We start from the raw sequence: 23,989 nt of genomic DNA, 5'->3' as shown, positions 1-23,989 counted from the left end.
CCCCAGGTCTCCATTCCCACTCCCCTCATGTCCAGCGGTCGCTCTGCCAGCCACAAGTGAACCATCTACGGCTTCCTGGCAGCGTATGCGGCGGTGAAAGGTGAGCCCACCTCTAGAGTCAGAGAGCCAGTTCAGTCCTGGGACCCACCCACCTACTGCCATGTGGCCTCATTCAGCCCCAGCCTTGCCTGGTAAGTGAGGCTAATGACCCACGATGCTGAACACTTAGGCTTGGGAGTCAAAGGTGCTGGGTTCAAGTCCTGGCCTCATCACTGGCTGGCAAGTCACTCGTGTTTCCTCATCTGAAAATCGCACCTATCTCATAAGGTTGTTGTGAGGACTAAGAGAACGTCTGCAAACAGCTTAGAGCAGCGCACAGGGAGTGCCAAATGAATGGTGGCTTTTACTGCCACCTCAATGACAGTGACGGCTCTTATTTATGTGAAAAGGCAAAAAAATCAATTTTCAAGTTAGTAAAATATTATTCTAACTTCCAAGGGACCTCAGTGGGCCTTTAGCCCCTCCTTCCTACTTTTAGTCCCTTCACTAGTCCAGCACTGGCTGAAGTGGGCAGAGAAGGGAATGAGAGCTAAACTCAAACAGCTGGGTTCGGCATGAAGCCACAACAGTGTGTGTGAGGGACGCTGAGCCCCTTGGCCACTGCCTGCTGCCCTGGGTGGCAGGTGACTGCTGGGAAGAGAAGTTCCCAGGTGGGGAGGGCACTGACTGGCGCTGGACATCTCCGAGCAGCCCCCTGTGCTCGCCTGTGTGCAGAAGTCCCATCTCTCCTGCAGAAGGGCAGCGAGACCCACGGAGGTGGAAAGCAGCAGAGCCCCGAGGAGCTGGGAGCCCCCTGTAACTTTCTCCGCGTCCTCAGCAGTGTCCTGGAAGAAGCCAGAACCCTCTATTCCACGGGCCCCTGCCCTGGAGCTACCCACTGACCCCAGAAGCTGGCAAGAGCCCAGACCTGAAGTGCCAAGTTGTGCCAGCGATGACCACGGAACAGCCTCAAGGTCAGACCTACCTTGGGAACAAGGTACTGCTGATCTGTGCAGGCCAGGACATAGGCCTCAGCCCGGCCCAGTTCGCTCTGGGGGAAGTGGGCATTCATCTCGTCTCCGTCGAAGTCAGCGTTATAGGCCTTGCAGTTGGCATAGTGGAGCCGCAGGACTTTCTCCTCGGGCAGGATGCGGGCGTGGTGGGCCTGGATGGAGGGTCTGTGCAGGGTGGGCTGTCGGTTCAGCAGGAGGATGTCCCCATTCTTCACATGCCGGCACACCTGAGGCCAGAGCAGAGCAAAGGGGGGTGGTCGGTGACAACATCAGCAGCTTCTCTACAGTGCCCAGGGCTCCCCTCAGCCTGGTCTGTTCGCGGCTTCCGTGCATCTCGTGTTTTACTCAACCAAATCAAAGGGGAATTTCTAGTCTGGAGTGAAACCCTAGAAATCTCTGAGAAATAGCTACAAGCCCCTTGTAGCCCTGATCCTGGCTCTGGGCTCAGAGATTCAAGGAACAGAGCAGGCTCCAGGACCCTGCCCAGCAGACTCTGTCTTCTTCAGAGAGGAACGGCCTTTCCAGAGTCTTAGATTCCTCTGGCTATTGGTNNAGGGAAAGACATGAACACATCTGAAGACAGCATATCTGCATGTAACTGTGAAACCCCTGACTTGAAAGGGCCTGGCAGGCCTCTGGAATCCCCCCTCCCACAGTCACATGTCAGTACGTTACTCTAAACGTGAATCCCATGTTTTAGAACTACCTCACCCAGCCTCAAACAGTACTGCCAGGACTGGAGCACAGGGTTCTGACTCCCAGGTCAATGCCTTCTGAAAACATTCTTTTGTACTTAAAACATTAATAAGAAATTTAAATTGCCATAGTTGTTTGAGAAAGCAATCTGACAACAGATTTAAAAACATTTAAAACTCATTTCCTTTTGGCATTTTATAAGGAAAAAAGTGCCAATGTGAGGTTATATAAACACGTATGTTTCAGCAGCAGTGTTTACAGTGGAAAAACCTGGAATAACTCAGGCTGCCCCACAGAAGCGGCACGGGTATATAAGCCATAGTATACACTATGGAATATTATGAAATGATGAAAAAGCTGAGTTAAATCTATATTAGTCCTGAAGTGATGGCAATAATGTATTCCAGTAAAAAAAAAAAAAAAAAAAACCCAAAAAACAAATCCCTGTGCCATCTAATGTGACAGGATGAGGCAAATGAAAACCCAATGCAATTCTGTATGTATTTATATACATGAGGGAAAAGGCTCCCTGGATCCTTACCCAGCTGTGCCCATGGACTCCGCAGGGGCAAGGGCACGTGGGGAAGAGTAAAGCACAGAGTTCCTACCACCTTTACCTCCACCCATCTTAGTAGTGTTCCTGAGACAATGAGCGTGTATTACTTCCACATTTTTTTTTTAAAGATCTTCAACTATTTTTAAGGAAAGCAAGAACTACTGAACAAGTGATGTGCTTATTGTGGGGGCAAAAATTAGAAAATACAAACAGAGAACAGAACAAAACCACAAGTAATTTTACTCCTTAAACATGGCCACCATTCACACTTTCCCCCCTTACCAATATGCCACCGGTCACGTCCTCCTGACAGAACACCACCTCCCACAAAGCTGACCTCAGTGGAAAGCTCATTAAGCCTCAGGCTGCCCTTCAACTCCCCTTATATCAACTACTGTGCTTCCTAAATGATGCACATGAACGCTATTTTAAAAAGCGAACACATGAAGGCAGCTGCTGCCCCAACCACTCTGCAGGCCCCCTGAGCAGCCCAGAGCAGTTATGGGGACTGGGTCAGACCCCTCCCACCCAAGTTCCCCCAAATCACAGCAGGCAACAGGCTGGGAGTAAGAAATCACTCCAAGTCTAGTCTCTTCTTGTGTTGCCTGTATTTACGAAGCTGAACCAGAAAAGTGGCTACAGAGAGAGCCTAGAAGTGAACAAAAGATCCTCCCCATCCTCCCTGCGGACACACACAAATTTTCAGCTGAGCTGAAGGCTTCCTCCAGGTCAGGGAAGCAGGGAGCAAAACTAAAATTCTAAAAGCACTTAGCAATGAGACAGTCTTTCTGCTCCCCAAGGAGTTCCAACCTTCCCCTCTCTGCTCCCACATCCATGTTTCCAAGGAGACCCGAACTCCTGCGGATTCCCCTGAGGGTCTGCCCAGGATACGTCACAGAGCCTGAGCTGACTTTCAAGGTCTTATTTCTTTAGCCTCTCCAGGGAGACACTGCCCAGACCTGTGGCCCAGGCCCAAAACCCCAGGATGGGCCTCAGAGTTGAGTCTCGTAAATTCGAGACATCCTCCAGCATAAGCAAACCCCACAGCTGGGAAGGCACACAGGCCAGGCTGGCAGGCACCGGCCAATCCAAACAGAAGCCCTGGAGCACAGGGAGCTCCCCTCGCCAACCCAAACCTGAGGCCCTTCCTTTCTCTTGTCTCTAAATAAATACTGCAGTGAAAATTAGCATGCCCCAGTGCCCGGGTCAGAGTTTTCAGAGGCATACTCAGAGCCAAAGAGCGGCTTCTGGCAAGCTGCTGTGCTGGGAAATGAGACTCAGCCGTCCTGGCCACCTCCTCCTGATTTAGAAGGCCCAGAGGAAGGGACAGAGGTTTCACACCTCCCAGGGGAAACGGGTCCTGTCAGTCATCCTTTCCCTTCTCGCCTAATCTGCAGTCTTTCTTCTGGGGACCTAGCTCTCTCCTTCCCGGTCATGTCCCCCAGCCCTTGAGCTGGTCCCAATCTACATGCAACATATTAACCGAAGTCTTTTAAAAATACATTAAAAGTACATGTGCACGTGATTATATAAGTAAGTACTGTATGTAATGTTATTAAGATTTTGGAAAATAAAAATAATCATCCTTAGTCCCCAGGTCCTGATGTAAGAACTGCTCTTCCTTCATAAAGTCCCGTCCTGTCTCTGCCCCTGGATTACCAGGACTAACGTGGCCCTCCTAACTCTGAGCCTCCTGCACCTCAGCCTGGATCCATCTACCCCACAGAGGCTTCCTGAGCCCAGCTCCTCCTACACCCTGGGTGCTGGGGAGAGAGTGGTGAGCAGAACACCCTGCCCGCACCCTCATGGCATTTAGGAACTGGAAGGAGGATAAGTGGGTACACGCATGATGACAACACAACGTGGTGAGAACAAGGAAGGGAGGCTGAGGTGTGGTGGGAACACAGTGGGGGGCGGGCCTCATACTAGTTTCGAGAGTGGCAAACTACAGCACACAAGTGGGACACCAGCTTTTGTAAGCAGAGTCTTCTGGGAACACTGCCAGGCCCATTCATTTGTGCACTGCCACAGCGGCTCCGACACTACAAAGGCAGGCTTGATCAGCTGCATCAGAGCCTAAAATATTTACTACCTGGCCCTTTCCTGGAAAAGTTTACAGACCCCTGCCCTAGAGGAGGAGCACTTCTCGGAAACCTGAAGGACTAGCAGAGTTGGCCGGGGAGTCTGGGGGAGGGCAAAGCGATCCAGGCAGGGACACAAGCGCACACGGGCAAGGCCCCGATGGCAGCCAGCTGGAGTGTGGGGGGAGAGCTGAGAGGTGAGGCTGGAGGAGAAATCGGGGACAGTGTGCCCAGGACTGGAACTTAAGTTGGAAGACCAGCGACCAGGCCAACTGCATTCAACCTCCCCACTGCTCGGAACTCATTTCAGCCACTTCCCAGGAATCGAGCAGCAATGGCAGCAGGCCAGCCCTCCCTCTCCTAAGCCCTGGATTCCGCTCCCCTCTAACCCTGCAGACGTAACTAAGGCCATGCGAAGTTCTCCATGCCCTTGCCCCATCCTCACACCCCAGTCACATCAGAAACCCGCTATCCTTCTGCTTTTCTTTCAAATGCCCTCAGCTCCTGGCTTCGCGGCCTCACAAGAGCTCTGGGACCCGGCTCCTCCCACTGTTCAAACTGCTCTCCTACGTCACCAGTGACCTTCACTTGGACAAATCAGATGTGCCCTCCCACCATTTCCTCACTCTTCTCGAAGAGTTCACGTTTAACTTCACAAGCATCTAACAAGTGCCCCTGGGAGAGCTGAAGATACCCAGGGATTGGTATTGACCCGGAAGCGCCCCACAACCCCGTATGGGAAACAGATGCAGATGTCAAATGAGTTGGCCCAGTCTGCCCACTCTCTTCTCCCTCAGCTTCCCCGGCCCTCCCTGCCTTCCTCCTGCTCCCGCATTTCAGCCCCAACAAGGCCCCCATTTTCTCTCCATTGTATCTTGTGCTCAGAGCTAAACACTCTGAAAATCTCATTTCCTAACTCTACAGCCCATAATTTGAGTCCCACACACCCACCTTTCACGGAAGATGGGCCTTTAGATTCCCCACCATCACCTCACTTTACAGGGGCCACTGCATCTTCTTCTAGGGCACTCCCCACTCTCCTGCTTTGTTCTTACCTCTTATGTCTTCCACAGTCCTGACCCCCAAACTTTCTAAGTAACCCCCTGGGACTCTCTCTCTGAAACATCCCTGTCATAACCTTCCCTTCTCTACAGCCCTCAGGCTGGCCCTCACCTGCCTCCTGATGACTCCAAACCCTCCCTGCCCTCCCACCCTGCCCATTCCCCTCAGCCACCCTTCTTCCTGAGCATCAATCACATAAAGCCACAGGCCTCCACTGCTAATTCCCTACTGTATCTGCCACACCACTGCGCCATGGCGCCACACATTCCCTGCCCCCACCACGCTGTAAACTCCACAGTGGGACCCTGTCTGCAGTGACCGGCAAAGTGCGGCAGCGGAGAGAGCAGTGTGTCCTCCATTCCACCTGACCCCACTCTCTTCTCCTCTCAATTTTTCTGACCGTGAGACTCTTTGGGATGTTTGGCTTGAGTTAACATGAAGATTACTTCGTGTTTGTCTTGATTCACCCTACGTTACATGAAATACGGCTTGAGTTCTCCTACATCTCTCACAAACCTCCTACCAAGACAGCAAGCCCTTGAGAAAGGCAGAAGGATCCTGTGAGCCTGAACATAGACCTTACGTAACCCACGAGAAAAGAACAAAGCAGGTGACTTGATGTGCGTCTGCCCGTGTCTCCTACCGCCAAAGCAGAACACTGGCAGCGAGTTATTGCTCTGCCCTGGCAAAGCTACGAGACAGAGAAGCAGCGAGATGACAAGCTGTGGGGAAGAACCACCAGTCACGACAAGGCCAGAGTGCTTCCCTAATTACTCTTTGTTCTTCCCCTGAAGTTCCTTCAAGACTGAGGGAAACTTTGTAGAGCTCGATCTCATTACGGAAGAAGACCTTGATGGGCCACCGGGTGTGCACAAGTCAGAACACAAGGACAGGTCTGACAAACGCGCGGAGGAAACGTGGTGAGGAAAACGCACTCGGTCAGACCCTTGACTCTGTGTACTCACCCACACACTAACCCAGAATAAAAATCCATTTCACCTCAACAACTTCTGCCGCTACTGCCTCGTTAGTAGGGCCCCCCCAGTATAAATGGCCATCTTTAACAGGACACAAATGAGGTCACCCACCGATTTCGCACCCTCAGCTAATCAATCATGTACTCTTTCCAGCGGAGCCCAGTTAAGCCTTAGGATCCCTTAACACTGTACTATGGGCAGCCACCAGCAATCGCCAGAAAATGAGGCAACAGATGAAACTCATGGGTTATCAGTTATCACGGACATATCACACAGGACATTTCCTTCCTTTAGGGCAGTTCCCAAACGTTAGCATGTGGAGAAACCTAAAGCGCTTGTTAAAACACAGATTCCTGGGCCCCATTCCCAGAGATTCTAATCCATTTTGTGTGGGGTGGGGAGGAGAGAGGGTGAATGTGCATTTCTCACAAGCTCTAGGGATGCTGTCGCTGATGATGATCTGAGGACCACCCTTTGAGTCGCCCCGCTTAAGGACAGCAAATTTGCCTGCCCCAGGACCACAACTGAGTTATGATTAGGGAGCATTTCTCAAGCCTTGGATGGGTACCCAGAATTGTGCTGCATGACATGGAACAGCCAAGTGAAGCTTTAATCATGGGGTCAGGATCCTAGGAACTCCTCCAGCTGGGGAGGTAAAGCAAACACCACAAAGCCCCTAACGAACACCCACGTGTGGGGGAAGCTTCATCCCGGGGAAGGCAGAACAGCTCATAGATTCCTGTCAGCACTCATGATTCGCAGTCACAGGGGAGCTATCTGGCCGAGTCCCTGATCAAATCTGCCCACTACTCACAATTTTTGTCCCCTGGGGCTTAGGTGCCCCCATGGCTGGCGTCAGGAGCTGCTTGGCCACGGCTTCCCGCTGGGTCAGGTCGACGGCACTCAGGGCTGTACGGCTGCCATCCTCGTTGATGACCATGGAGGCTCCTGGGTGCACGTTGGGGCCATTGATGACTGCTTGCCTCAGTTCCTGAACATTCCAGGGGGTGACTGGTTGAGGGTAGGTCAGTTTTGTGGCAAACACCTGGAAATGGAGTGGATATGAAAGTTCGGGGAAGGCAGAAAAGATGACACAGGAGGATTCAAAACCTGACTCCACAGGCTGTGTGACTTCTTCCCTAAGACATGGAGGGGCTATCCTTGCCACAGTGGTCCTTCAGGGAGTAAGCAACATCCTGTCTGTCTTCTCCACAGGGCCATTTTTCTAGACTTGAGGCCTTAAGGGAATAGAGAACAGGCCTCCTTTCCTAGCAGTCTGTCTGAACATTAGAACTTTGGTAACCCATTTTAACACTTCATCATTTCCTCACCCACCGATCAATTCACAGTTCCCAGAGGGAACCCAGAATGGGACACTAGGTTGAGAGAGGTGGCAAATACCTGCCCTCAAGTACCACAGCGCAGCCCTCCCCGCTCTCGCAGACATCACTAAGTGATCCTGGCCCTTGCCCCGAGCCCAGACATGGCGTTGGAGCCTCCACCCGGCAGTTTCGGCTGCCACTACAATCAAGGTGGCGCTTGAGATGAAACCGATTCGGCCTCCTGATCCACGAGAAAATGCAGTGTTCCGCTTAACGCTAGACCTGCACTATACTCCGAGAGAAACGAGTTCCCTGGTTAAGTGAGTTTCTAAGCTGCTGAATATCATAAACCCTCTGACGCTTCCAAATGCACTTAACTACATCAGAGCCTCTGAGGAGTCTGACGTAAAGAACCTGGTTGGATTCTGTCCAGGTTCTCTGTCCATCTCTGCTTGGGTGACACTGCGAGAGGCCTTCCCTGTCACCCCAGCCAGCGCTCCCTTTCCCCCTCGCCTGCCCCACTTTTGCCAATGCGCTGACCACTGCCTCACAGAGTGTTTATGCTCCAATGTATTTGTTTATTCGTCTCCACCACTGGAATGTAAGCTTCTCAGGGGACACTCTAGTCTGTCTGGTTCACTGCTCATCTCTAGCTTATTCCCTAAACTTATTTCAGCTCCTTGCTCCCACAGCACCTCTCCACAGTGCTCTACGGGAAGTGTATGCCACAGGGACTAAGAGGTAGTCTCACACAGTCAGCCTCTCACCCCATCCTGTGAGTAACTTCAGAGTCCCTCCTTAGGACCAGGCATTATGGAATGAAACCAGAGCCAAGAAATAGAGGCCTGGCACCCTTGAAGGTAGAAAGAGGAGGCAGCACTAAAGGTCTCTCCCAAAGCTGGGATGCTTTAGGCATTACGAGGCCAAAGCCTACAGGGGTAGCCCATGTCTTCAGCCCACAGAAAGCAATGGACAGCAATAAATGGGCCTCTCTTCTCAGAACCTGATTCAGGAAGGTCACCACTGGGCTTCACAAGGCCTTTCTCTGCCACCTGACCCAGTTTCTGGATAGAAAGACCTATGGTTCTAGGAGGCAGTGGATGCAGGACTGAACTTTCTCTGACTCCTGTCCTCTCACATGTGTGCCCTTGCCCAGGGAGCCAAGTGTGCCCCAGAGAGACGAGGCAGTGGGCATGCAGGAGGCCATCAGAACACTTGAGCTCTGCTCATCAGTAGTGCTCCCCCGAGAGCAGCAGAGGGGGCAGCGTATGAGGAAATGAGACTCTCCACAAAGGGAATTAAACCATCTTCCTCTTACTGACCCCAAGGCCCATTAAGGAGGAAGCCGATTAAAGCGCTGCTGCGCGACAGGGTGGGGGGGGGGGGGGGGCAGAGGAGGAGGCCGGCTCCCTAAGGAAGCACTAATGGGTGGACGGGGCAAACCGCTTATCCCGGAGGAACTGGAAGGATGGATGACACGCACACAGCCCTCTCTGCGGGGGCTCTCCCCCTTTCCTATGCCTGGCAACTAAGGGGACACATTTCTGACTCCTAATGCCAGGCAAGTGTATGGGGCGGAAATTCTCTTTTCCCGGTTCCTTATCTCTGAGCTCTGTGATGAGCTCAATTTGACCAGGAAGGTTTAGATGAGGCTCTGAGAGGCAGGCGGGAAGACACGCAGGCGGGGATGTGGAACGCCCCGCAGCGGCTCCCTGCTTGCCCAGGAGTTGGGTTCTTCCTTGCAGGCAGGTGTTTGGAGACTTGGCAAGGAGTGAAAGCAGCACCATCACACAGCCTCATGTCCCCTCCAAACAGCTTGTTCAGGAAGCAGTATAAATTGTCCCCACCCAAGCCACCACAGTCTGCCGTAACCTTCTCCCCAGCCGTCAACGTTCCCATCTGCCACCCAACAGTAGCCGCTGAGGCCCCTCCACACACACCATGGGAATTCCAATTTCGTTGGTGTTAATGTACATGTCTGGGCAGATGACCGAGCGGGCTGCGTAGTCTACTCGCTTCCCCATCATGTGCTTTCGGAATAAGCCATCCTTCTTCTCCAGGATCTTTATGCAGGAAGAAGTCCACAGAAAGCATCATTAAAAAAAAAAAAAAGTCAAATATACGTATTATTTTCTTATTTCAATACATTTATTATTTAATCCCTTCATCTAGGAACAGGGATACAACTTCCTGCTCACCTGTCTAATGCCAGGGTATTTTTCCATCATCAATTTGTCCATCTCACTATCAAACACAATATTGACGTGGCTCTGAAGACGAATCCAAATGTTGTAAAGTTTGTCTGTGAGGGACTGGCCTGGAAGCATACTCAAAAAGGATCGGTCCAGAACAACCGAAGAGTCTTTATCCTGGGAAGACACAACCGAGAGAACAGGCATGATGGAAAACCTCAAAAAGGCCAGGCTTGGTTTTATTTTTCTTTCTTCCTCTCGCTCTGACAAACGATAAGCTCCAGAGTCTGCCTTTATGTCTTTTGAACCCGACAGATCAGTGGCAAAAGCGCTAGTATATCAATCTTCTCAGTTTGTATCAACAAAACATCAGCCCCATTATACACTTACCAGCCTGCCTTTTTCTGATAGTAAAATGAACTCATTGATAGTAAAATGAACTTTTTTTTTTTTTTTAAACCAACACACATTCACTACCTCACAGTTTCTGTAAATCAGGAATCTGGGTCCATATAGCTCAACTGGGTTCTCTGCTTCAGTCTCTCCTGGGCTGTAATAAAGGAGTCAGCCCAAGCTAGGGTCTCATTGGAAGGTTCAACTGGGAAAGGATCCAGCTCTAAGCTCACATGCTTGTTGGCAGGGTGCAACTCCCCGAGAGCTGCTGGACCGGGGGCCACCTGCAATTACGTGCCTTGTGGGCTTCTCCAACATGGTAGCTTGTTTCACTGCAACGTGTAAGCCAAGAAAGTAATGGGAGGGTCTGCTAGCAGCAGCTGCTGAGTCCTTACTATTTAATTCTTCAGGCTACCCTAGAAATTCTTCCCCCATCTATACTCTTTATGAAGCTGTTATCCCACCAAATAACTGATTCTCACATGTAATTTTACCTTTATGGTTTTGGAAAAACTTAATCCAAAGCACTTATAAAAACACAAGTAGAATAATTTCTTAAAAGGAAAAACGTTGGCCATACTATTTTCTATGTTACCAATGAAAATGTGGGTCCCCAACTGAAATATGTCAAGGGACTGGCTGAAATCCAAGCCTCACTGGGATATTTAACCAATCCTTTTTAATATTTCTGTCCCCGACTCTGCCTCCTCCTCTTCTCTCCCTACCTGCCTAGGAGACAGGCTCTTAACCTGTCTTATAGCACCACCTACTGACACTGTCTGGCCACCTACTAGTCCCAGTTGGCTATGACACAGGAGCCAGACAGATGTCCCCCAGTGTGAGATGAGTGAACAGACCGGTCAGTGTGTTGGGAGAGGTATGGGGGTACAGGTGAAGATCTAGTAAATAAGAATGCCACGAAAACCATTAGTGAAGTGGGTTTGTCCTCAACCCTGAGAAATAGAGGATTTCTTTAGTTATAGGGAGGACAGATGTATTTTCTCTCTGGCTGAGGGAGTCTCACAGGAAGGGATGGTCACCTATATGATGAAGGGGCGCTGTCAGCCTAACTCACTGCTTATGACACTACCTGGCTCAGGGCTATGTGATTATTCTTATAATGAGACCGGAGAGGGCTGCCATAGGAATAGAATGTGGGGAGCATATGGGGAAAGAAATAAGAACAGGTCCTGTTAATCACAAAGAAAGAAGGCACCGTGACTTTGGGAGCATGGACCTTAAGAATCAGAGAGAATATTGTTTATTTCTGAAGACACCTGGTTTTTCTTTTCTTTTTTTTTTTTTTTCTTTTCTTTTCTCTTTCCTTTTCTTTTTGTAAACAAATGGCTGCTCTATTTTCAAGGAGCATCAAAATAGAAGTTCTCAGCCCTAGTCACGGGTCCTGGCTTTCCTATGGCCTCCCCCCAAAACTGGACCAGGACCTGCAGATGACACATTTCTCTTAGACTGAAGGTTTCTGAAAGCACACTAGCCTGACAGAGCAGAAAACTTCAGCAAAACCAAAGACAGTGCAGAGCAGAGTACGGGAACCCAGAACACTCGTGTCCAGGCAGACAGTGTCGCCACCTGGTGAGGGGCCAGCCTCCCAGAGGACTGAAGCCGGCAGCTGGAGGGGAGCCTGAGAGCCCCGTCCACTGAAGGCTGAGACAGCCCTTCCTGCTTCCATCTAGAGAGCAGCTCAGAGCTGGGAAGGGCCTCAGTGATCTCAGCAACTTCTCCGAGTGCCTGATTCATCTTTATACCCACTAAAGACCTGGCACACTGAAGTAGCTGAAACGGGAAAACTGAATCCCGTGCTATCGTTTACTGAGGAGGAAGTGGAGGCCTCCAACATGACAGTCCTATTCTGGGAAATTCCTACAATCGACAATGGTACCCTCCTGAACCCAATGCTAGAGGTCTTAATGAGCCAAAAACAGAGGTGGATGACTCAGGCTCTGGTACTATAACCCAAAAGGGACATTCTTAGGGCCCACAGGAGGCAGACTCTTCTTTCTAGAGCTGCCAATCACTGCCAGTGAAGGCAGGTGGCCCTGAACAGCCTATATGTAAAATCTTACCACCAACCATACATATTTTACAGTGGAGACGGGCCCACGAAACTAAAGCAACTCAACAAAGGTCGCTGGGGCAGGACCTAGATCTTTCTATGCTCCTGTCATGCTTCCCCTCGACATTACTTAGCTTCCCCCAAATGACAGCTTGCGCACAACTGTACAGAATTCCCAACTGGCAGCTCCCTGCACCCCCAGTGTTCTGCATCTGCACTGCGGGCATTAGAACTAAGCTGAAATCCCCCCTCGCAGGTCACTATAACTGAGAAATAAACCATTCTAAAACCCAGAGTCTCAATACAACAATTATGCGTCTCGGGGCACCTGGATGACTCAGTTGGAAGAGCACGTGATTCTTGATCTCAGGGTTGTGAGTTTGAGCCCCACATTGGGGATAGAGATTATTTAAATAATTAAATAAACTTAACAAAATATTGGGTTCCTTAAAAGATTTTATTTATTTATTTGAGAGAGAGAGAGAGAGAGAAAGAGAGCATGAGCAGAAGGGGCAGAAGGAGAGGGAGATGATGGTTGGCTCTCTGCCACATAAACAAATGAAATGTTTAAAGAAGAAGCCCACATCCCTAAGATCCCTATAAAACAAGGGGCACGGCCTGGGACCCAGTCAATAATTTGGGCTCTGGACAACCCCGCAACCTCTCCTCATCAGAATGACAAGAAGGAGAAGCCCCCCCCCAGCAAAGAAAAGACAGTGAGTCTGTGGCCTCTGCCACAGAAATAATGGATATGGATGTAACCAAATTATCAGAAATGGAATTCAGAGTAACGATGGTCAAAATGATGAGTAGAATTGAAAAAGTATTAACGAAAAGGTTACTGGACAATATAGACCTATGACAGAATGAGAGCTTAATCTGACAGAAATTAAAAATTTATGAGCCAAATGCAGGCAAAACTAGAGGCTCTGACGGCCAGGGTCACCAAAGCAGAGAACGGGCACACTGGAGGATGGGTTAATAGAGAAAAATGAAAAACAGTAGATGGTCTTAAAAAAATCCACGCCTACCGAATGTAGGTTACGGGAGATTACTGACTCAATGAACCAATCAATGTTAGAATCATCGGGTATCCCGAGGGGGTAGAGAAAACAGAGTGTCTAGAAGAGATATTTGAACAAATTGTAGCTGAAAACTTCCTAATCTAGAGAGGGAAACAAACATTTTGTCCAAGAGGCAGAGAGACCCCTCCCAAGCTCAACCACGACAAACCTTACGCCACGTCACATCATATAGTGCATTTCGCAAAATATTAGATCCATGATACAGTATTGAAAGCGCCAGGACAAAAAAATTTTCATCTACTGGGCGCAAAGCATCGAATTACGCCAGACCTGTCTACACAGACCTGAATGAGAGAAAGGGTTAGAGCATATTTAAAGCTCTTTTCAGAGAAAACATGCAGCCGCGATCCTCCCTCTTTATCCAGCAAGGCTGTCATTCAGAATTGATGGAGAAATAAAGACATTTCAGAATCGCCAGTCACTAACCAATTTTGCAACCACGAAACCAGCCCTACAGGAAATATTACGGTTCTATAAAAGTAAAAAGGCCCTGGGGCAGGATACAGAACAGAAAGTCAGAGCCAATACAAACAAAGACTTTACTGGCAACATGGCATTGTTAAAAAAATCATATTCTCAGTAATCAGTCTTTAATGTAAATGGTTTGAACGCTCCCATAAAAACGCCACAGGTTGCAGATTAGATAAAAAGAAATGACCCATCCATTTGCTGTCTACAAGCAGACTCATTTCTCAACCCAAAGATGCATTCAGGCTCCGGAGAGAGTAAGGGGATGGAGTACCATCTTTCACGCAATGGACTCCTCAAAAGAAAGCTGGGGTAGCCAATTCTCATATCAGATAGATTGGATTTTAACTAGAGACTATAGTTAGAGACGCAGAAGGGCACTATATTATTCTTAAAGAAAGTATTCGGTACGCGGATAGACAATTATAAACATATATGCCCTCAACAGGAGCAGCAAGATACACAAGCCAATCCTTAACCAGAATAAAGAGACATATAGATAAAAATACAATAATAGTAGGGACTCCTACCCACTATCAGAAATAGACAGAACACCCTGGCAAAAACTAAGCAAAAAGAATCAAAAGGTTTTTGAATGCCATACTGACGAGTTGGGACTCTCATAGATATATATAGAACACTGGCTACTCCAGAACCAAAGAATACTATTCTATTCTAATGCCTATGGAACATTCTCAAGAATAGACCATGTTCTGGGACACAAAAACAGGTCTTAACTGATACAAAAAGATACCATCCCCTGCATATTCTCAGACCACAACGCTCTGAAATTGGAACTCAACCACAAGGAAAAATTTGGAAGAAACTCAAACACTTGGAGACGAAGAACCATCCTGCTCAGGAATGACTCGATAAACCAGGAAATCAAAAATCAAATTAAACAATTTATGGAGACCAATGAGAATGAAAACACAACGGTCCAAAACCTATGGGATACTGCAAAGGCAGTCCTAAGGGGGAAATACATAGCCATCCAAGCCTCACTCAAAAGAATAGAAAAATCTAAAATGCAGTTTTTATATTCTCACCTCAAGAAGCTGGAACAGCAACAGAGGGACAGGCCCAATCCATGCACGAGGAAGCAGTTGACCAAAGTTAGAGCTGAAATCAATCAAGCAGAAACCAGAAGTACAGTAGAGCAGATCAACAGGACTAGAAGCTGGTTCTTTGAGAGAATCAATAAAACTGACAGACCACTGGCAACAATTACCCAAAAGAGAAGAGAAAGGACCCAGATTATTAAAATTATGAATGAAAAAGGAGAGGTCACGACGAGCACCATTGAAATTGGAAGGATTATTAGAAATTTTTATCAACAGCTATATGCCAATAAACTAAGCAATCTGGAAGAGATGGAATCCTTCCTGGAAACCTATAAACTACCAAGATTGAAACAGGAAGAAATTGATTCCTTAAACAGGCCAATTAATTATGAAGAAATTGAGTCAGTGATAAACAACCTTCCAAATAACAAAACTCCAGGCCCGGACGGTTTTCCTGGGGAATTCTACCAAACATTCAAAGAAGAAATAATACCTATTCTCCTAAAGCTATTTCAAAAAATAGAAACAGAAGGAAAGCTACCAAACTCATTCTATGAGGCCAATATTACCTTGATCCCCAAACCAGGCAAAGACCCCCTCAAAAAGGAGAATTACAGACCGATTTCCCTAATGAATATGGACGCCAAAATCCTCAACAAGATACTTGCTAATAGAATCCAACAGTACATTAAAAGGATTATCCATCACGATCAAGTGGGATTCATACCTGGGATGCAAGCGTGGTTCAATATTCGCAAATCAATCAGCGTGATACATCATATCAACAAGAAAAGACTCAGGAACCATATGATCCTCTCAATCGATGCCGAAAAAGCATTTGACAAAATACAGCATCCTTTCCTGATTAAAACCCTTCAGAGTGTAGGAATAGAAGGTACATTTCTCAATCTCATAAAAGCCATCTATGAAAAGCCTACTGCAAATATTATTCTCAATGGGGAAAAGCTGGAAGCCTTTCCCTTAAGATCAGGAACTCGACAAGGATGCCCACTCTCGCCACTATTATTCAACATAGTACTAGAAGTCCTTGCAACAGCAATCAGACGACAAAAAGGGATCAAAGGTATTCAAATTGGCAAAGAAGAAGTCAAAATGTCTCTCTTTGCAGATGACATGATACTCTATATGGAAAACCCAAAAGAAGCCACTCCCAAACTATTAGAAGTTATAGAGCAATTCAGTAACGTGGCGGGATACAAAATCAATGCTCAGAAATCAGTTGCATTTCTATACACGAATAACGAGACCGAAGAAAGAGAAATTAGGGAATCCATCCCATTTACAATAGCACCAAAAACCATACGTTACCTTGGAATTAACTTAACCAGAGACGTAAAGGACCTATATTCTAGAAACTATAAATCACTCTTGAAAGACATTGAGGAAGACATAAAAAGATGGAAAGATATTCCATGCTCATGGATCGGAAGAATTAACATAGTTAAAATGTCCATGCTACCCAGAGCAATCTACACTTTCAATGCTATCCCGATCAAAATACCAAGGACATTTTTCAAAGAACTGGAACAAACAGTCCTTAAATTTGTATGGAAACAGAAAAGGCCCCGAATCTCCAAGGAACTGTTGAAAAGGAAAAACAAAGCTGGGGGCATCACAATGCCGGATTTCGAGCTGTACTACAAAGCTGTGATCACAAAGACAGCATGGTACTGGCACAAAAACAGACACATAGACCAATGGAACAGAATAGAGAGCCCAGAAATGGACCCTCGGCTCTTTGGGCAACTAATATTTGATAAAGCAGGAAAAAACATCCGGTGGGAAAAAGACAGTCTCTTCAATAAATGGTGCTGGGAAAATTGGACAGCTACATGCAAAAGAATGAAACTTGACCACTCTCTCACACCATACACAAAAATAAACTCCAAATGGATGAAAGACCTCGATGTGAGACAGGAATCCATCAAAATTCTAGAGGAGAACATAGGCAGCAACCTCTACGACATCGGCCAAAGCAACCTTTTTCATGACACATCCCCAAAGGCAAGAGAAACAAAAGATAAAATGAATTTATGGGACTTCATCAAGATTAAAAGTTTCTGCACATCCAAGGAAACAGTCAGAAAAACTAAGAGGCAGCCCACGGAATGGGAGAAGATATTTGCAAATGACACTACAGATAAAGGACTGGTATCCAAGATCTACAAAGAACTTCTCAAACTCAATACACGAGAAACAAATAAACACATCAAAAAATGGGCAGAAGATATGAACAGACACTTTTCCAATGAAGACATACAAATGGCTAACAGACACATGAAAAAATGTTCAAAATCATTAGCCATCAAGGAAATTCAAATCAAAACCACACTGAGATACCACCTTACGCCAGTTAGAATGGCAAAAATAGACAAGGCAAGAAACAACAATTGTTGGAGAGGATGTGGAGAAAGGGGATCCCTCCTACATTGTTGGTGGGAATGCAAGTTGGTACAGCCACTCTGGAAAACAGTGTGGAGGTCCCTTAAAAAGTTAAAAATTGAGCTACCCTATGATCCAGCCATTGCACTACTGGGTGTTTACCCCAAAGATACAGACGTAGTAAAGAGAAGGGCCTTATGCACCCCAATGTTCATAGCAGCAATATCCACAATAGCTAAATCGTGGAAGGAGCCGAGATGCCCTTCAACAGATGACTGGATTAAGAAGTTGTGGTCCATATATACAATGGAATATTACTCAGCTATCAGAAAGAACGAGTTCTCAACATTTGCTGCAACATGGACGGCACTGGAGGAGATAATGCTAAGTGAAATAAGTCAAGCAGAGAAAGACAACTATCATATGATTTCTCTCATCTATGGAACATAAGAACTAGGATGATCGGTAGGGGAAGAAAGGGATAAAGAAAGGGGGGGTAATCAGAAGGGGGAATGAAGCATGAGAGACTATGGACTATGAGAAACAAACTGAGGGCCTCAGAGGGGAGGGGCGTGGGGGAATGGGATAGACCGGTGATGGGTAGTAAGGAGGGCACGTATTGCATGGTGCACTGGGTGTTATACACAATTAATGAATCATTGAGCCTTACACTGGAAACCGGGGATGTACTGTATGGTGACTAACATAATATAATAAAAAATCATTAAAAAAAAAAAAAAAAAAGAACTAAGCTGAAAAGCTGATGACATCAGCTCCAAGGCAGCTCTGACCTCATCCTTGGCAGGTGCTGCCACCTCACATGGCAGCTCCTGTTCCTGGGCCATCAATGCCAGAAGTTTTCGGATCAGAACCATGTCCTTCATGACAGCCTGCAAGTTCACCGTCTGGCCGTTGGTAAACATCTGGTCCCCCAGCCGATTGACAGGGCGATACCTGTAGGGGGACACATGGAATCAGGAACTGTGGAGCATGAGGGAAGGGTCATGTTCTTCAGCCTCTTGCCCAGCCCTGCTATAGGCAACTCACAACCCACCGTACTCGGAAACCAGCCAACATTCCCACCGCAGTCAGGACGAACACTCCCAACCACCTGCAAGCCAGGTGTGGAACCGCTGCTTTGCTTCTCAGTGTGCTAGGCCCTTCACGCCTCTCTCAGAGGTCATTATTCCATCCCTTGATAAGCCTTTTCTGGTGAAATACAGCTAATTAAAGGGCATTACCTTGAGGGTGGCACCACCAGGAAATCCAAGAAGAACATACTGGGATTGAATCTAGACTCCATGTCAACATTTTCCAGTCCCGAGAAAAGGTAATTCAGAAAGAATCCTGCATTTGAAATAAACCAAAATGATCATTTACATCTATGTGTGAGGGCAAGGATGAAGGACCACAAAAATTCCACTGGGTGACAAAAAACAAAAACAAAAACACAGAATATGAGACAATATGTAGAGTAAAATCACATTTCTCTTTCGAAAACAAGAAAAAAATAGCCTTTTTGTGTTGAGAACCCACACACAGGCGAGAGGGTGGTTTAAGGACAGACGGCGCAGGGCCCCCCAGTGCAGTGTTTAGCTGGGGGGCTGAGATGGACAAGGATGGGGAATGAAAACCTCCCCTTGTTTCTCATTACCCCCCCTGGACTATTTACACACACACACACACACACACACACACACACACACAGCTTTGGTATCTATAAAAAATACACATGAAATATGGAAAATTAATTTAAAAAAAGTTAGCCTTCTTAAAAATAAAATAAAACAAAAACCCTTCCATACAGATGCTACCAAGAAGGGACCGTTTTTGTGGATCAAAGCTGTATTTTAATTTTCCAGTGAACTTAAAAGAAAGCTGCAGATAGAATGAATAGATGTGTTAGGGCCTGCCACAGAAACCATCACACTAACTAGAGTGCTCTTTTTTTCCCTGACATCACTTATCCCTTCAGCAGCATTTTCATTTTTAAGTGCCTATCATTACGCAGTGGCTGCATTCAGTGTTCCAGAACAAGAGCACTCTCCGAGGGTGGTGACAAGAGCCCAGCTTTTGTTATACATGCAAAAGGAACGGAAGACTTTCCTTTTTGCAGGGCATTAAAATGAGGAAAAATCCTAATTAAAAAACAAACAAACAATAACATGTTAAGAGTTCATTTTTTGAACCACAGGAGGACTTCCCTTAGAATCCTTCTCTGAAAAAGTTATTAAAAGTAAGGTGAGTTACACTGTGCCTTCTAGAAAGACGTCAAACTGTATTAAGCGAGGCCCACCCACAGCTGTCATTTAATAACCAGGGTCAGTTACAATAGTTGTCAAGTTCATGTTCTTGCCTATTCTAGAATGTACCCTGAAACCACCCCCCAACCTATGAACTGAATTCAGGAGAGATCTATAATTATTACAACTCTGAAAACATAAAAATAATAAGGCAGGATAAATGAGCCCAGAGACTCATTTCGATTTCTTTAGGTTGGTACAGCACCTTCATTCTTCCAAAGGGCGGTAAGATGTTCTCGGGCGCTGGTGGGTGTTAGGTACCCTCGTTTTCCCATCTGAGCTTCCTCAATTCCTGGATCCAGGAGGGGGAATCAAAGCACAATAAATCAATAACAGGCACTCCTTCTGTAATGGGATTTATCAATGCTTTCTCCCCACCCTGCCAAGCCTGCAATTTGACCACAAAAATCAATCTCTAGGACAGCTTATTCTCAGCTCTGGATTTTCTTCCCCCTTAACCTAATTTCTAAAGTAATGGCAACAATATAACTATTGCATAAAACCAACACAGCAAAAGAAAAATCAATCACACACCATTCCATTACCACCACTACATACTTTTTCCAGTATTCTGGTTTATATAGCATCTAAGATAATTGTAATCTTTTTTTTTACTTAACTATTTTTTAATCATTTTTTTTTAAAGATTTATTTATTTTAGGGAGAGTGAGAGTGCATGTGCACACAGGGGAGGGGGAGAAGAAGAGGGAGAGAGAAAGAATCCCAAGTAGACTCCCTGTTGAGTGCAGAGCCCGATGCGGGGCTCGATATCACGACCCAGAGATCACGACCTGAGCCGAAACCAAGACTATCATGGTCAACAGAAGACTGAGCCACCGAGGCGCCCCAAGACAACTGTAATCGTAAGTATGGGTTTATTCTGTACACTGCTTTGCTCATTTAGTGTTATCTTGTGACCACTTCTGTAGGTTGCCACATAACATTTTTAATGACTGCATGATATTCCACCGAGAGGATGTTTCCTAGTGACCTGACCATACTCTTAGAATTGGACATCAGGGTGGATCCCAATTTTCTTACCGTTACAAGTTACACTATGATAAAAAACAAAAACAAAAACAACTTTATGCACATAGCTTTATCAGAAAAATTCACAGAAGCAAAATTAGAGATAAATGACCATGAACATTTTTATGGGCAAAAGTATATTCAATTTCTGGGGCGCCTGGGTGGCACAGCGGTTAAGTGTCTGCCTTCAGCTCAGGGCGTGATCCCGGCGTTATGGGATCGAGCCCCACATCAGGCTCCTCCGCTATGAGCCTGCTTCTTCCTCTCCCACTCCCCCTGCTTGTGTTCCCTCTCTCGCTGGCTGTCTCTATCTCTGTCAAATAAATAAATAAAATCTTTAAAAAAAAAAAGTATATTCAATTTCTTCTTACAAATATCATGCAGCTGTGCAAGGAGTGGATGGATTTTGGTTTCTCAGTTAAAGCAAGAGCACTCTGGGGCACTGTCTATCAGCTACACCCAGAGTAAGTCAGAAAATCAAACTTGGGGTTGCCACTCAGGAAATAGGGCGCTAGGCACTTAGATGATTAACAAAGAAAAGCAGTGTGATCCTGTAGTTTCGAAACTATCAATCTCTTCTGGGATACGCTCACTGAAATTAGGCATTATTCGATATTCCCTTCTTATGTTCTTACCGGCACAGAAACTCTGTCTTGTCCGTGCTCCTAGCGCCTGACACAGTGTCTAGCACACAGCAGATAATAAGCCACTGGCTCAAATATACATGTTCAAAACATCCTACAACAATCCATGGTTACAAACCCCACTCTTTTTATTTTATTTGAGAGAGAAAGAGAGCGTGCGTGTGCGCACACAAACAGGGAGAGCAGGAGGGAGAGACAGAAGCAGACTCCCCACCAAGCAGGGAGCCCGATGTGGGGCTTGATCCCAGGACCCTGAGTTCATGACCTGAGCCAAAGGCAGATGCTTAACCGATTGAGCCAACCAGGCGCCCTAAACCCCACTCTTTTGCCTTTTTCTACACTTATAAAATCCACCTTCAAATTCCTCCTCCAATTCTCCAATTAAGTGTACCATCTTCAAAGGATGTGTCCTCACAAGATACGAGAGAAATACGAAACTTGGATAAAAATTAAGAGATGTACCATAATTTAACTAGTATCTATTGACAAGCACTTAAGTCATTTCCTATTTTAAACTATTTAATAAACAATGCTGTGCTGTGGGTATGTCTAATTCTTAAAATAGTCATAAAAGTGGAATTGCTAGGTCAAAGAGTCTACACATATAAAATTTTGGTTCCTACAAAAGTAAAACATTTCAGTCAGTTAATGCAATTCAAGGAAGCATGGGGATGCAATGAAGAGAGGCTTTGACCTTCAGGGATAACCACAGCATTAGAGAGTTCTATGTGTATTCAGTGGGAAAACACAGATTCCATTAAGCTAAACAATTTGTGGGCATTTCTGAAAATGACAATCTGAACTTCCTCTCCTACTAAGACAGGTCTGAAGGGCTAAGGAAGATCGGCTGAATCTGGCAATACTCCCCAGCTCCTGTCCCAGTAGCTCCCAGTACATGAAGTGCCCCACTGCGGTTTCGTCACCATGAAGGCAGACTAGGGTTGTTCAGTCGCAGGATTTTAGATAAGAAGAAACCTGTGGGATGCCACCTCCTCACATCCACTGCGCCATCCTTAACAAGACACTTGTACAACCTGCAAAAATGAACTCCGCCTGGGGGGGATTTCAGAAAGTTGCTAACATGGGTTTCATTCAACTTTAAGAGCTGCCATGTGACAAAGGGGTCGGTCAGGAGGTCAAATAACTTGGGGAAGGCTGGATCACAGTGGAGTATCTTGCCTGTAAGGATCCTCATTTTAAAATGCTGATGTGCACTGGGGGGCTCAAGGGGCTCTCCGGAGCATCTGCAGAATGTCACAAGCATCTGGTGCTCCTCACAGGATCACTCCTCGCAGTAGCAACCATAGAGGCACAGGCCTCACTGCTTGGCTCCCCTTGACCAGGAACACAGCCAGACCCTTGTTCAGAACACATCACCTGCTCCCTGGAGTTACTGACTGTGTCACCTGGAGCCTCTTCTGACAGCAGAGGGCACTTGGTCTCCTTGGTACTATGCTCGGCCACAGGCATGATCGTTGGCATAGGTTGAGTGCCCAACCAGTAAATGTTTGCTAAATACTAAAATCCCAATCCTGGAACTGCTGAAAACTACGGTCATCTTATTCCTAATGCACAGAATTTCGGGTGGCACCGTCACACTCTCAGAGCCGCGGTGAAAGAGTACTTCAGAAGAATGTATTTGGCAAAGGCACTGGAAGGCTACTTAACTGCTAGACATTTGCCGCAAAGAAAGTTATCTTTTAGAATTCTGACCATCTTTGTTCTCCATCTATGAACATTTTCTAAGGCGCCCTAAGGGCTACAAGAGCAATTCCCAACCTTAAAATTGTGTTAGGGGCTATTTACAACTAAGTGTAGGAAAATCCACCTTTGTGGTTAACCATTAAACAAGATTAAAAAGGCTTTCTAAATGCAGTGTGGTATCCAGGATCAGATCCCAGAATATAAAAAGGACATCACTGGAAAAAATAGAGAAATTCAAATAAAGCCTGTAGTTCATTTAATGGTAGCGTACTAAGTTAATTTCTTAGTTTGGACAAGTAAACCATGGTGATGAGACAGTACATTAGGGAACAATGAATAAAGAGTACATGGGAACTCTCTGTACTATCTTTGCAACTCTTCTGAAAGCCTAAAATTAGTCTAAAATAAAAGGTCTGACATAACCATAATAAAAGGTCTTCAATAACCTTTCAATAAATAGATCTTTCATAGTTATGTGAAAAAAATAAAATAAAATAAAAGGTCTGTGTCCCCTCAAGTTTCATGTGTTAAAATCCTACCGCCCCACCATGTGATGGTACTGGAGGTGGGCCCTTTGGGAGGCGATTAGGTCATGAGAGCAGAATTCTCATGATCAGGACTGGTGCCCTTATAAAAAGACCCCAGAAAGCTCCCTTGCCCCCTTCTGCCGTGTGAGGCTACAGGGAGAAGATGGCTGTTGACGAGGAAGCAGGCCCTCAGGACACCAGATTTGCCAGCACCAAAATCTTGGACTTTCTAGCCTCGAGAACGGTGAAAAATAAATGTCTGTTGTTTAGACATCACCTACTCTGTGGTACTTTTGTTATGGCAGCCCAAACAGACTTCGATAGCTATTTACCCCAAGCCTTTCCAGAGTCCTCAATGTA

At 46.5% G+C, this 23,989-nt stretch overlaps 1 protein-coding gene across 1 annotated transcript in view; it reads right to left on the bottom strand.

Annotated features, from left to right (window-relative positions):
- POLR1A (RNA polymerase I subunit A) overlaps positions 1 to 23,989 on the bottom strand; it is a 78,743-nt gene that overhangs the window by 44,766 nt on the left and 9,988 nt on the right. The window contains exons 7-13 of the mRNA XM_008700085.2: positions 19,931 to 20,017; positions 18,664 to 18,769; positions 18,214 to 18,376; positions 9,945 to 10,115; positions 9,687 to 9,809; positions 7,239 to 7,469; positions 1,025 to 1,279 (exon numbers count right to left, since the gene is read on the bottom strand). Of these exons, the coding sequence (XP_008698307.2) occupies positions 1,025 to 1,279; positions 7,239 to 7,469; positions 9,687 to 9,809; positions 9,945 to 10,115; positions 18,214 to 18,376; positions 18,664 to 18,769; positions 19,931 to 20,017 (1,136 nt within the window). The remainder of the gene's footprint in view (positions 1 to 1,024; positions 1,280 to 7,238; positions 7,470 to 9,686; positions 9,810 to 9,944; positions 10,116 to 18,213; positions 18,377 to 18,663; positions 18,770 to 19,930; positions 20,018 to 23,989) is intronic.

Source organism: Ursus maritimus, unplaced genomic scaffold, assembly GCF_017311325.1.
Source record: "Ursus maritimus isolate PB19 unplaced genomic scaffold, ASM1731132v1 scaffold_6, whole genome shotgun sequence".
NCBI classification, from domain to species: Eukaryota; Metazoa; Chordata; class Mammalia; order Carnivora; family Ursidae; genus Ursus; species Ursus maritimus.
This window is presented reverse-complemented; position numbering and strand designations above follow the sequence as displayed.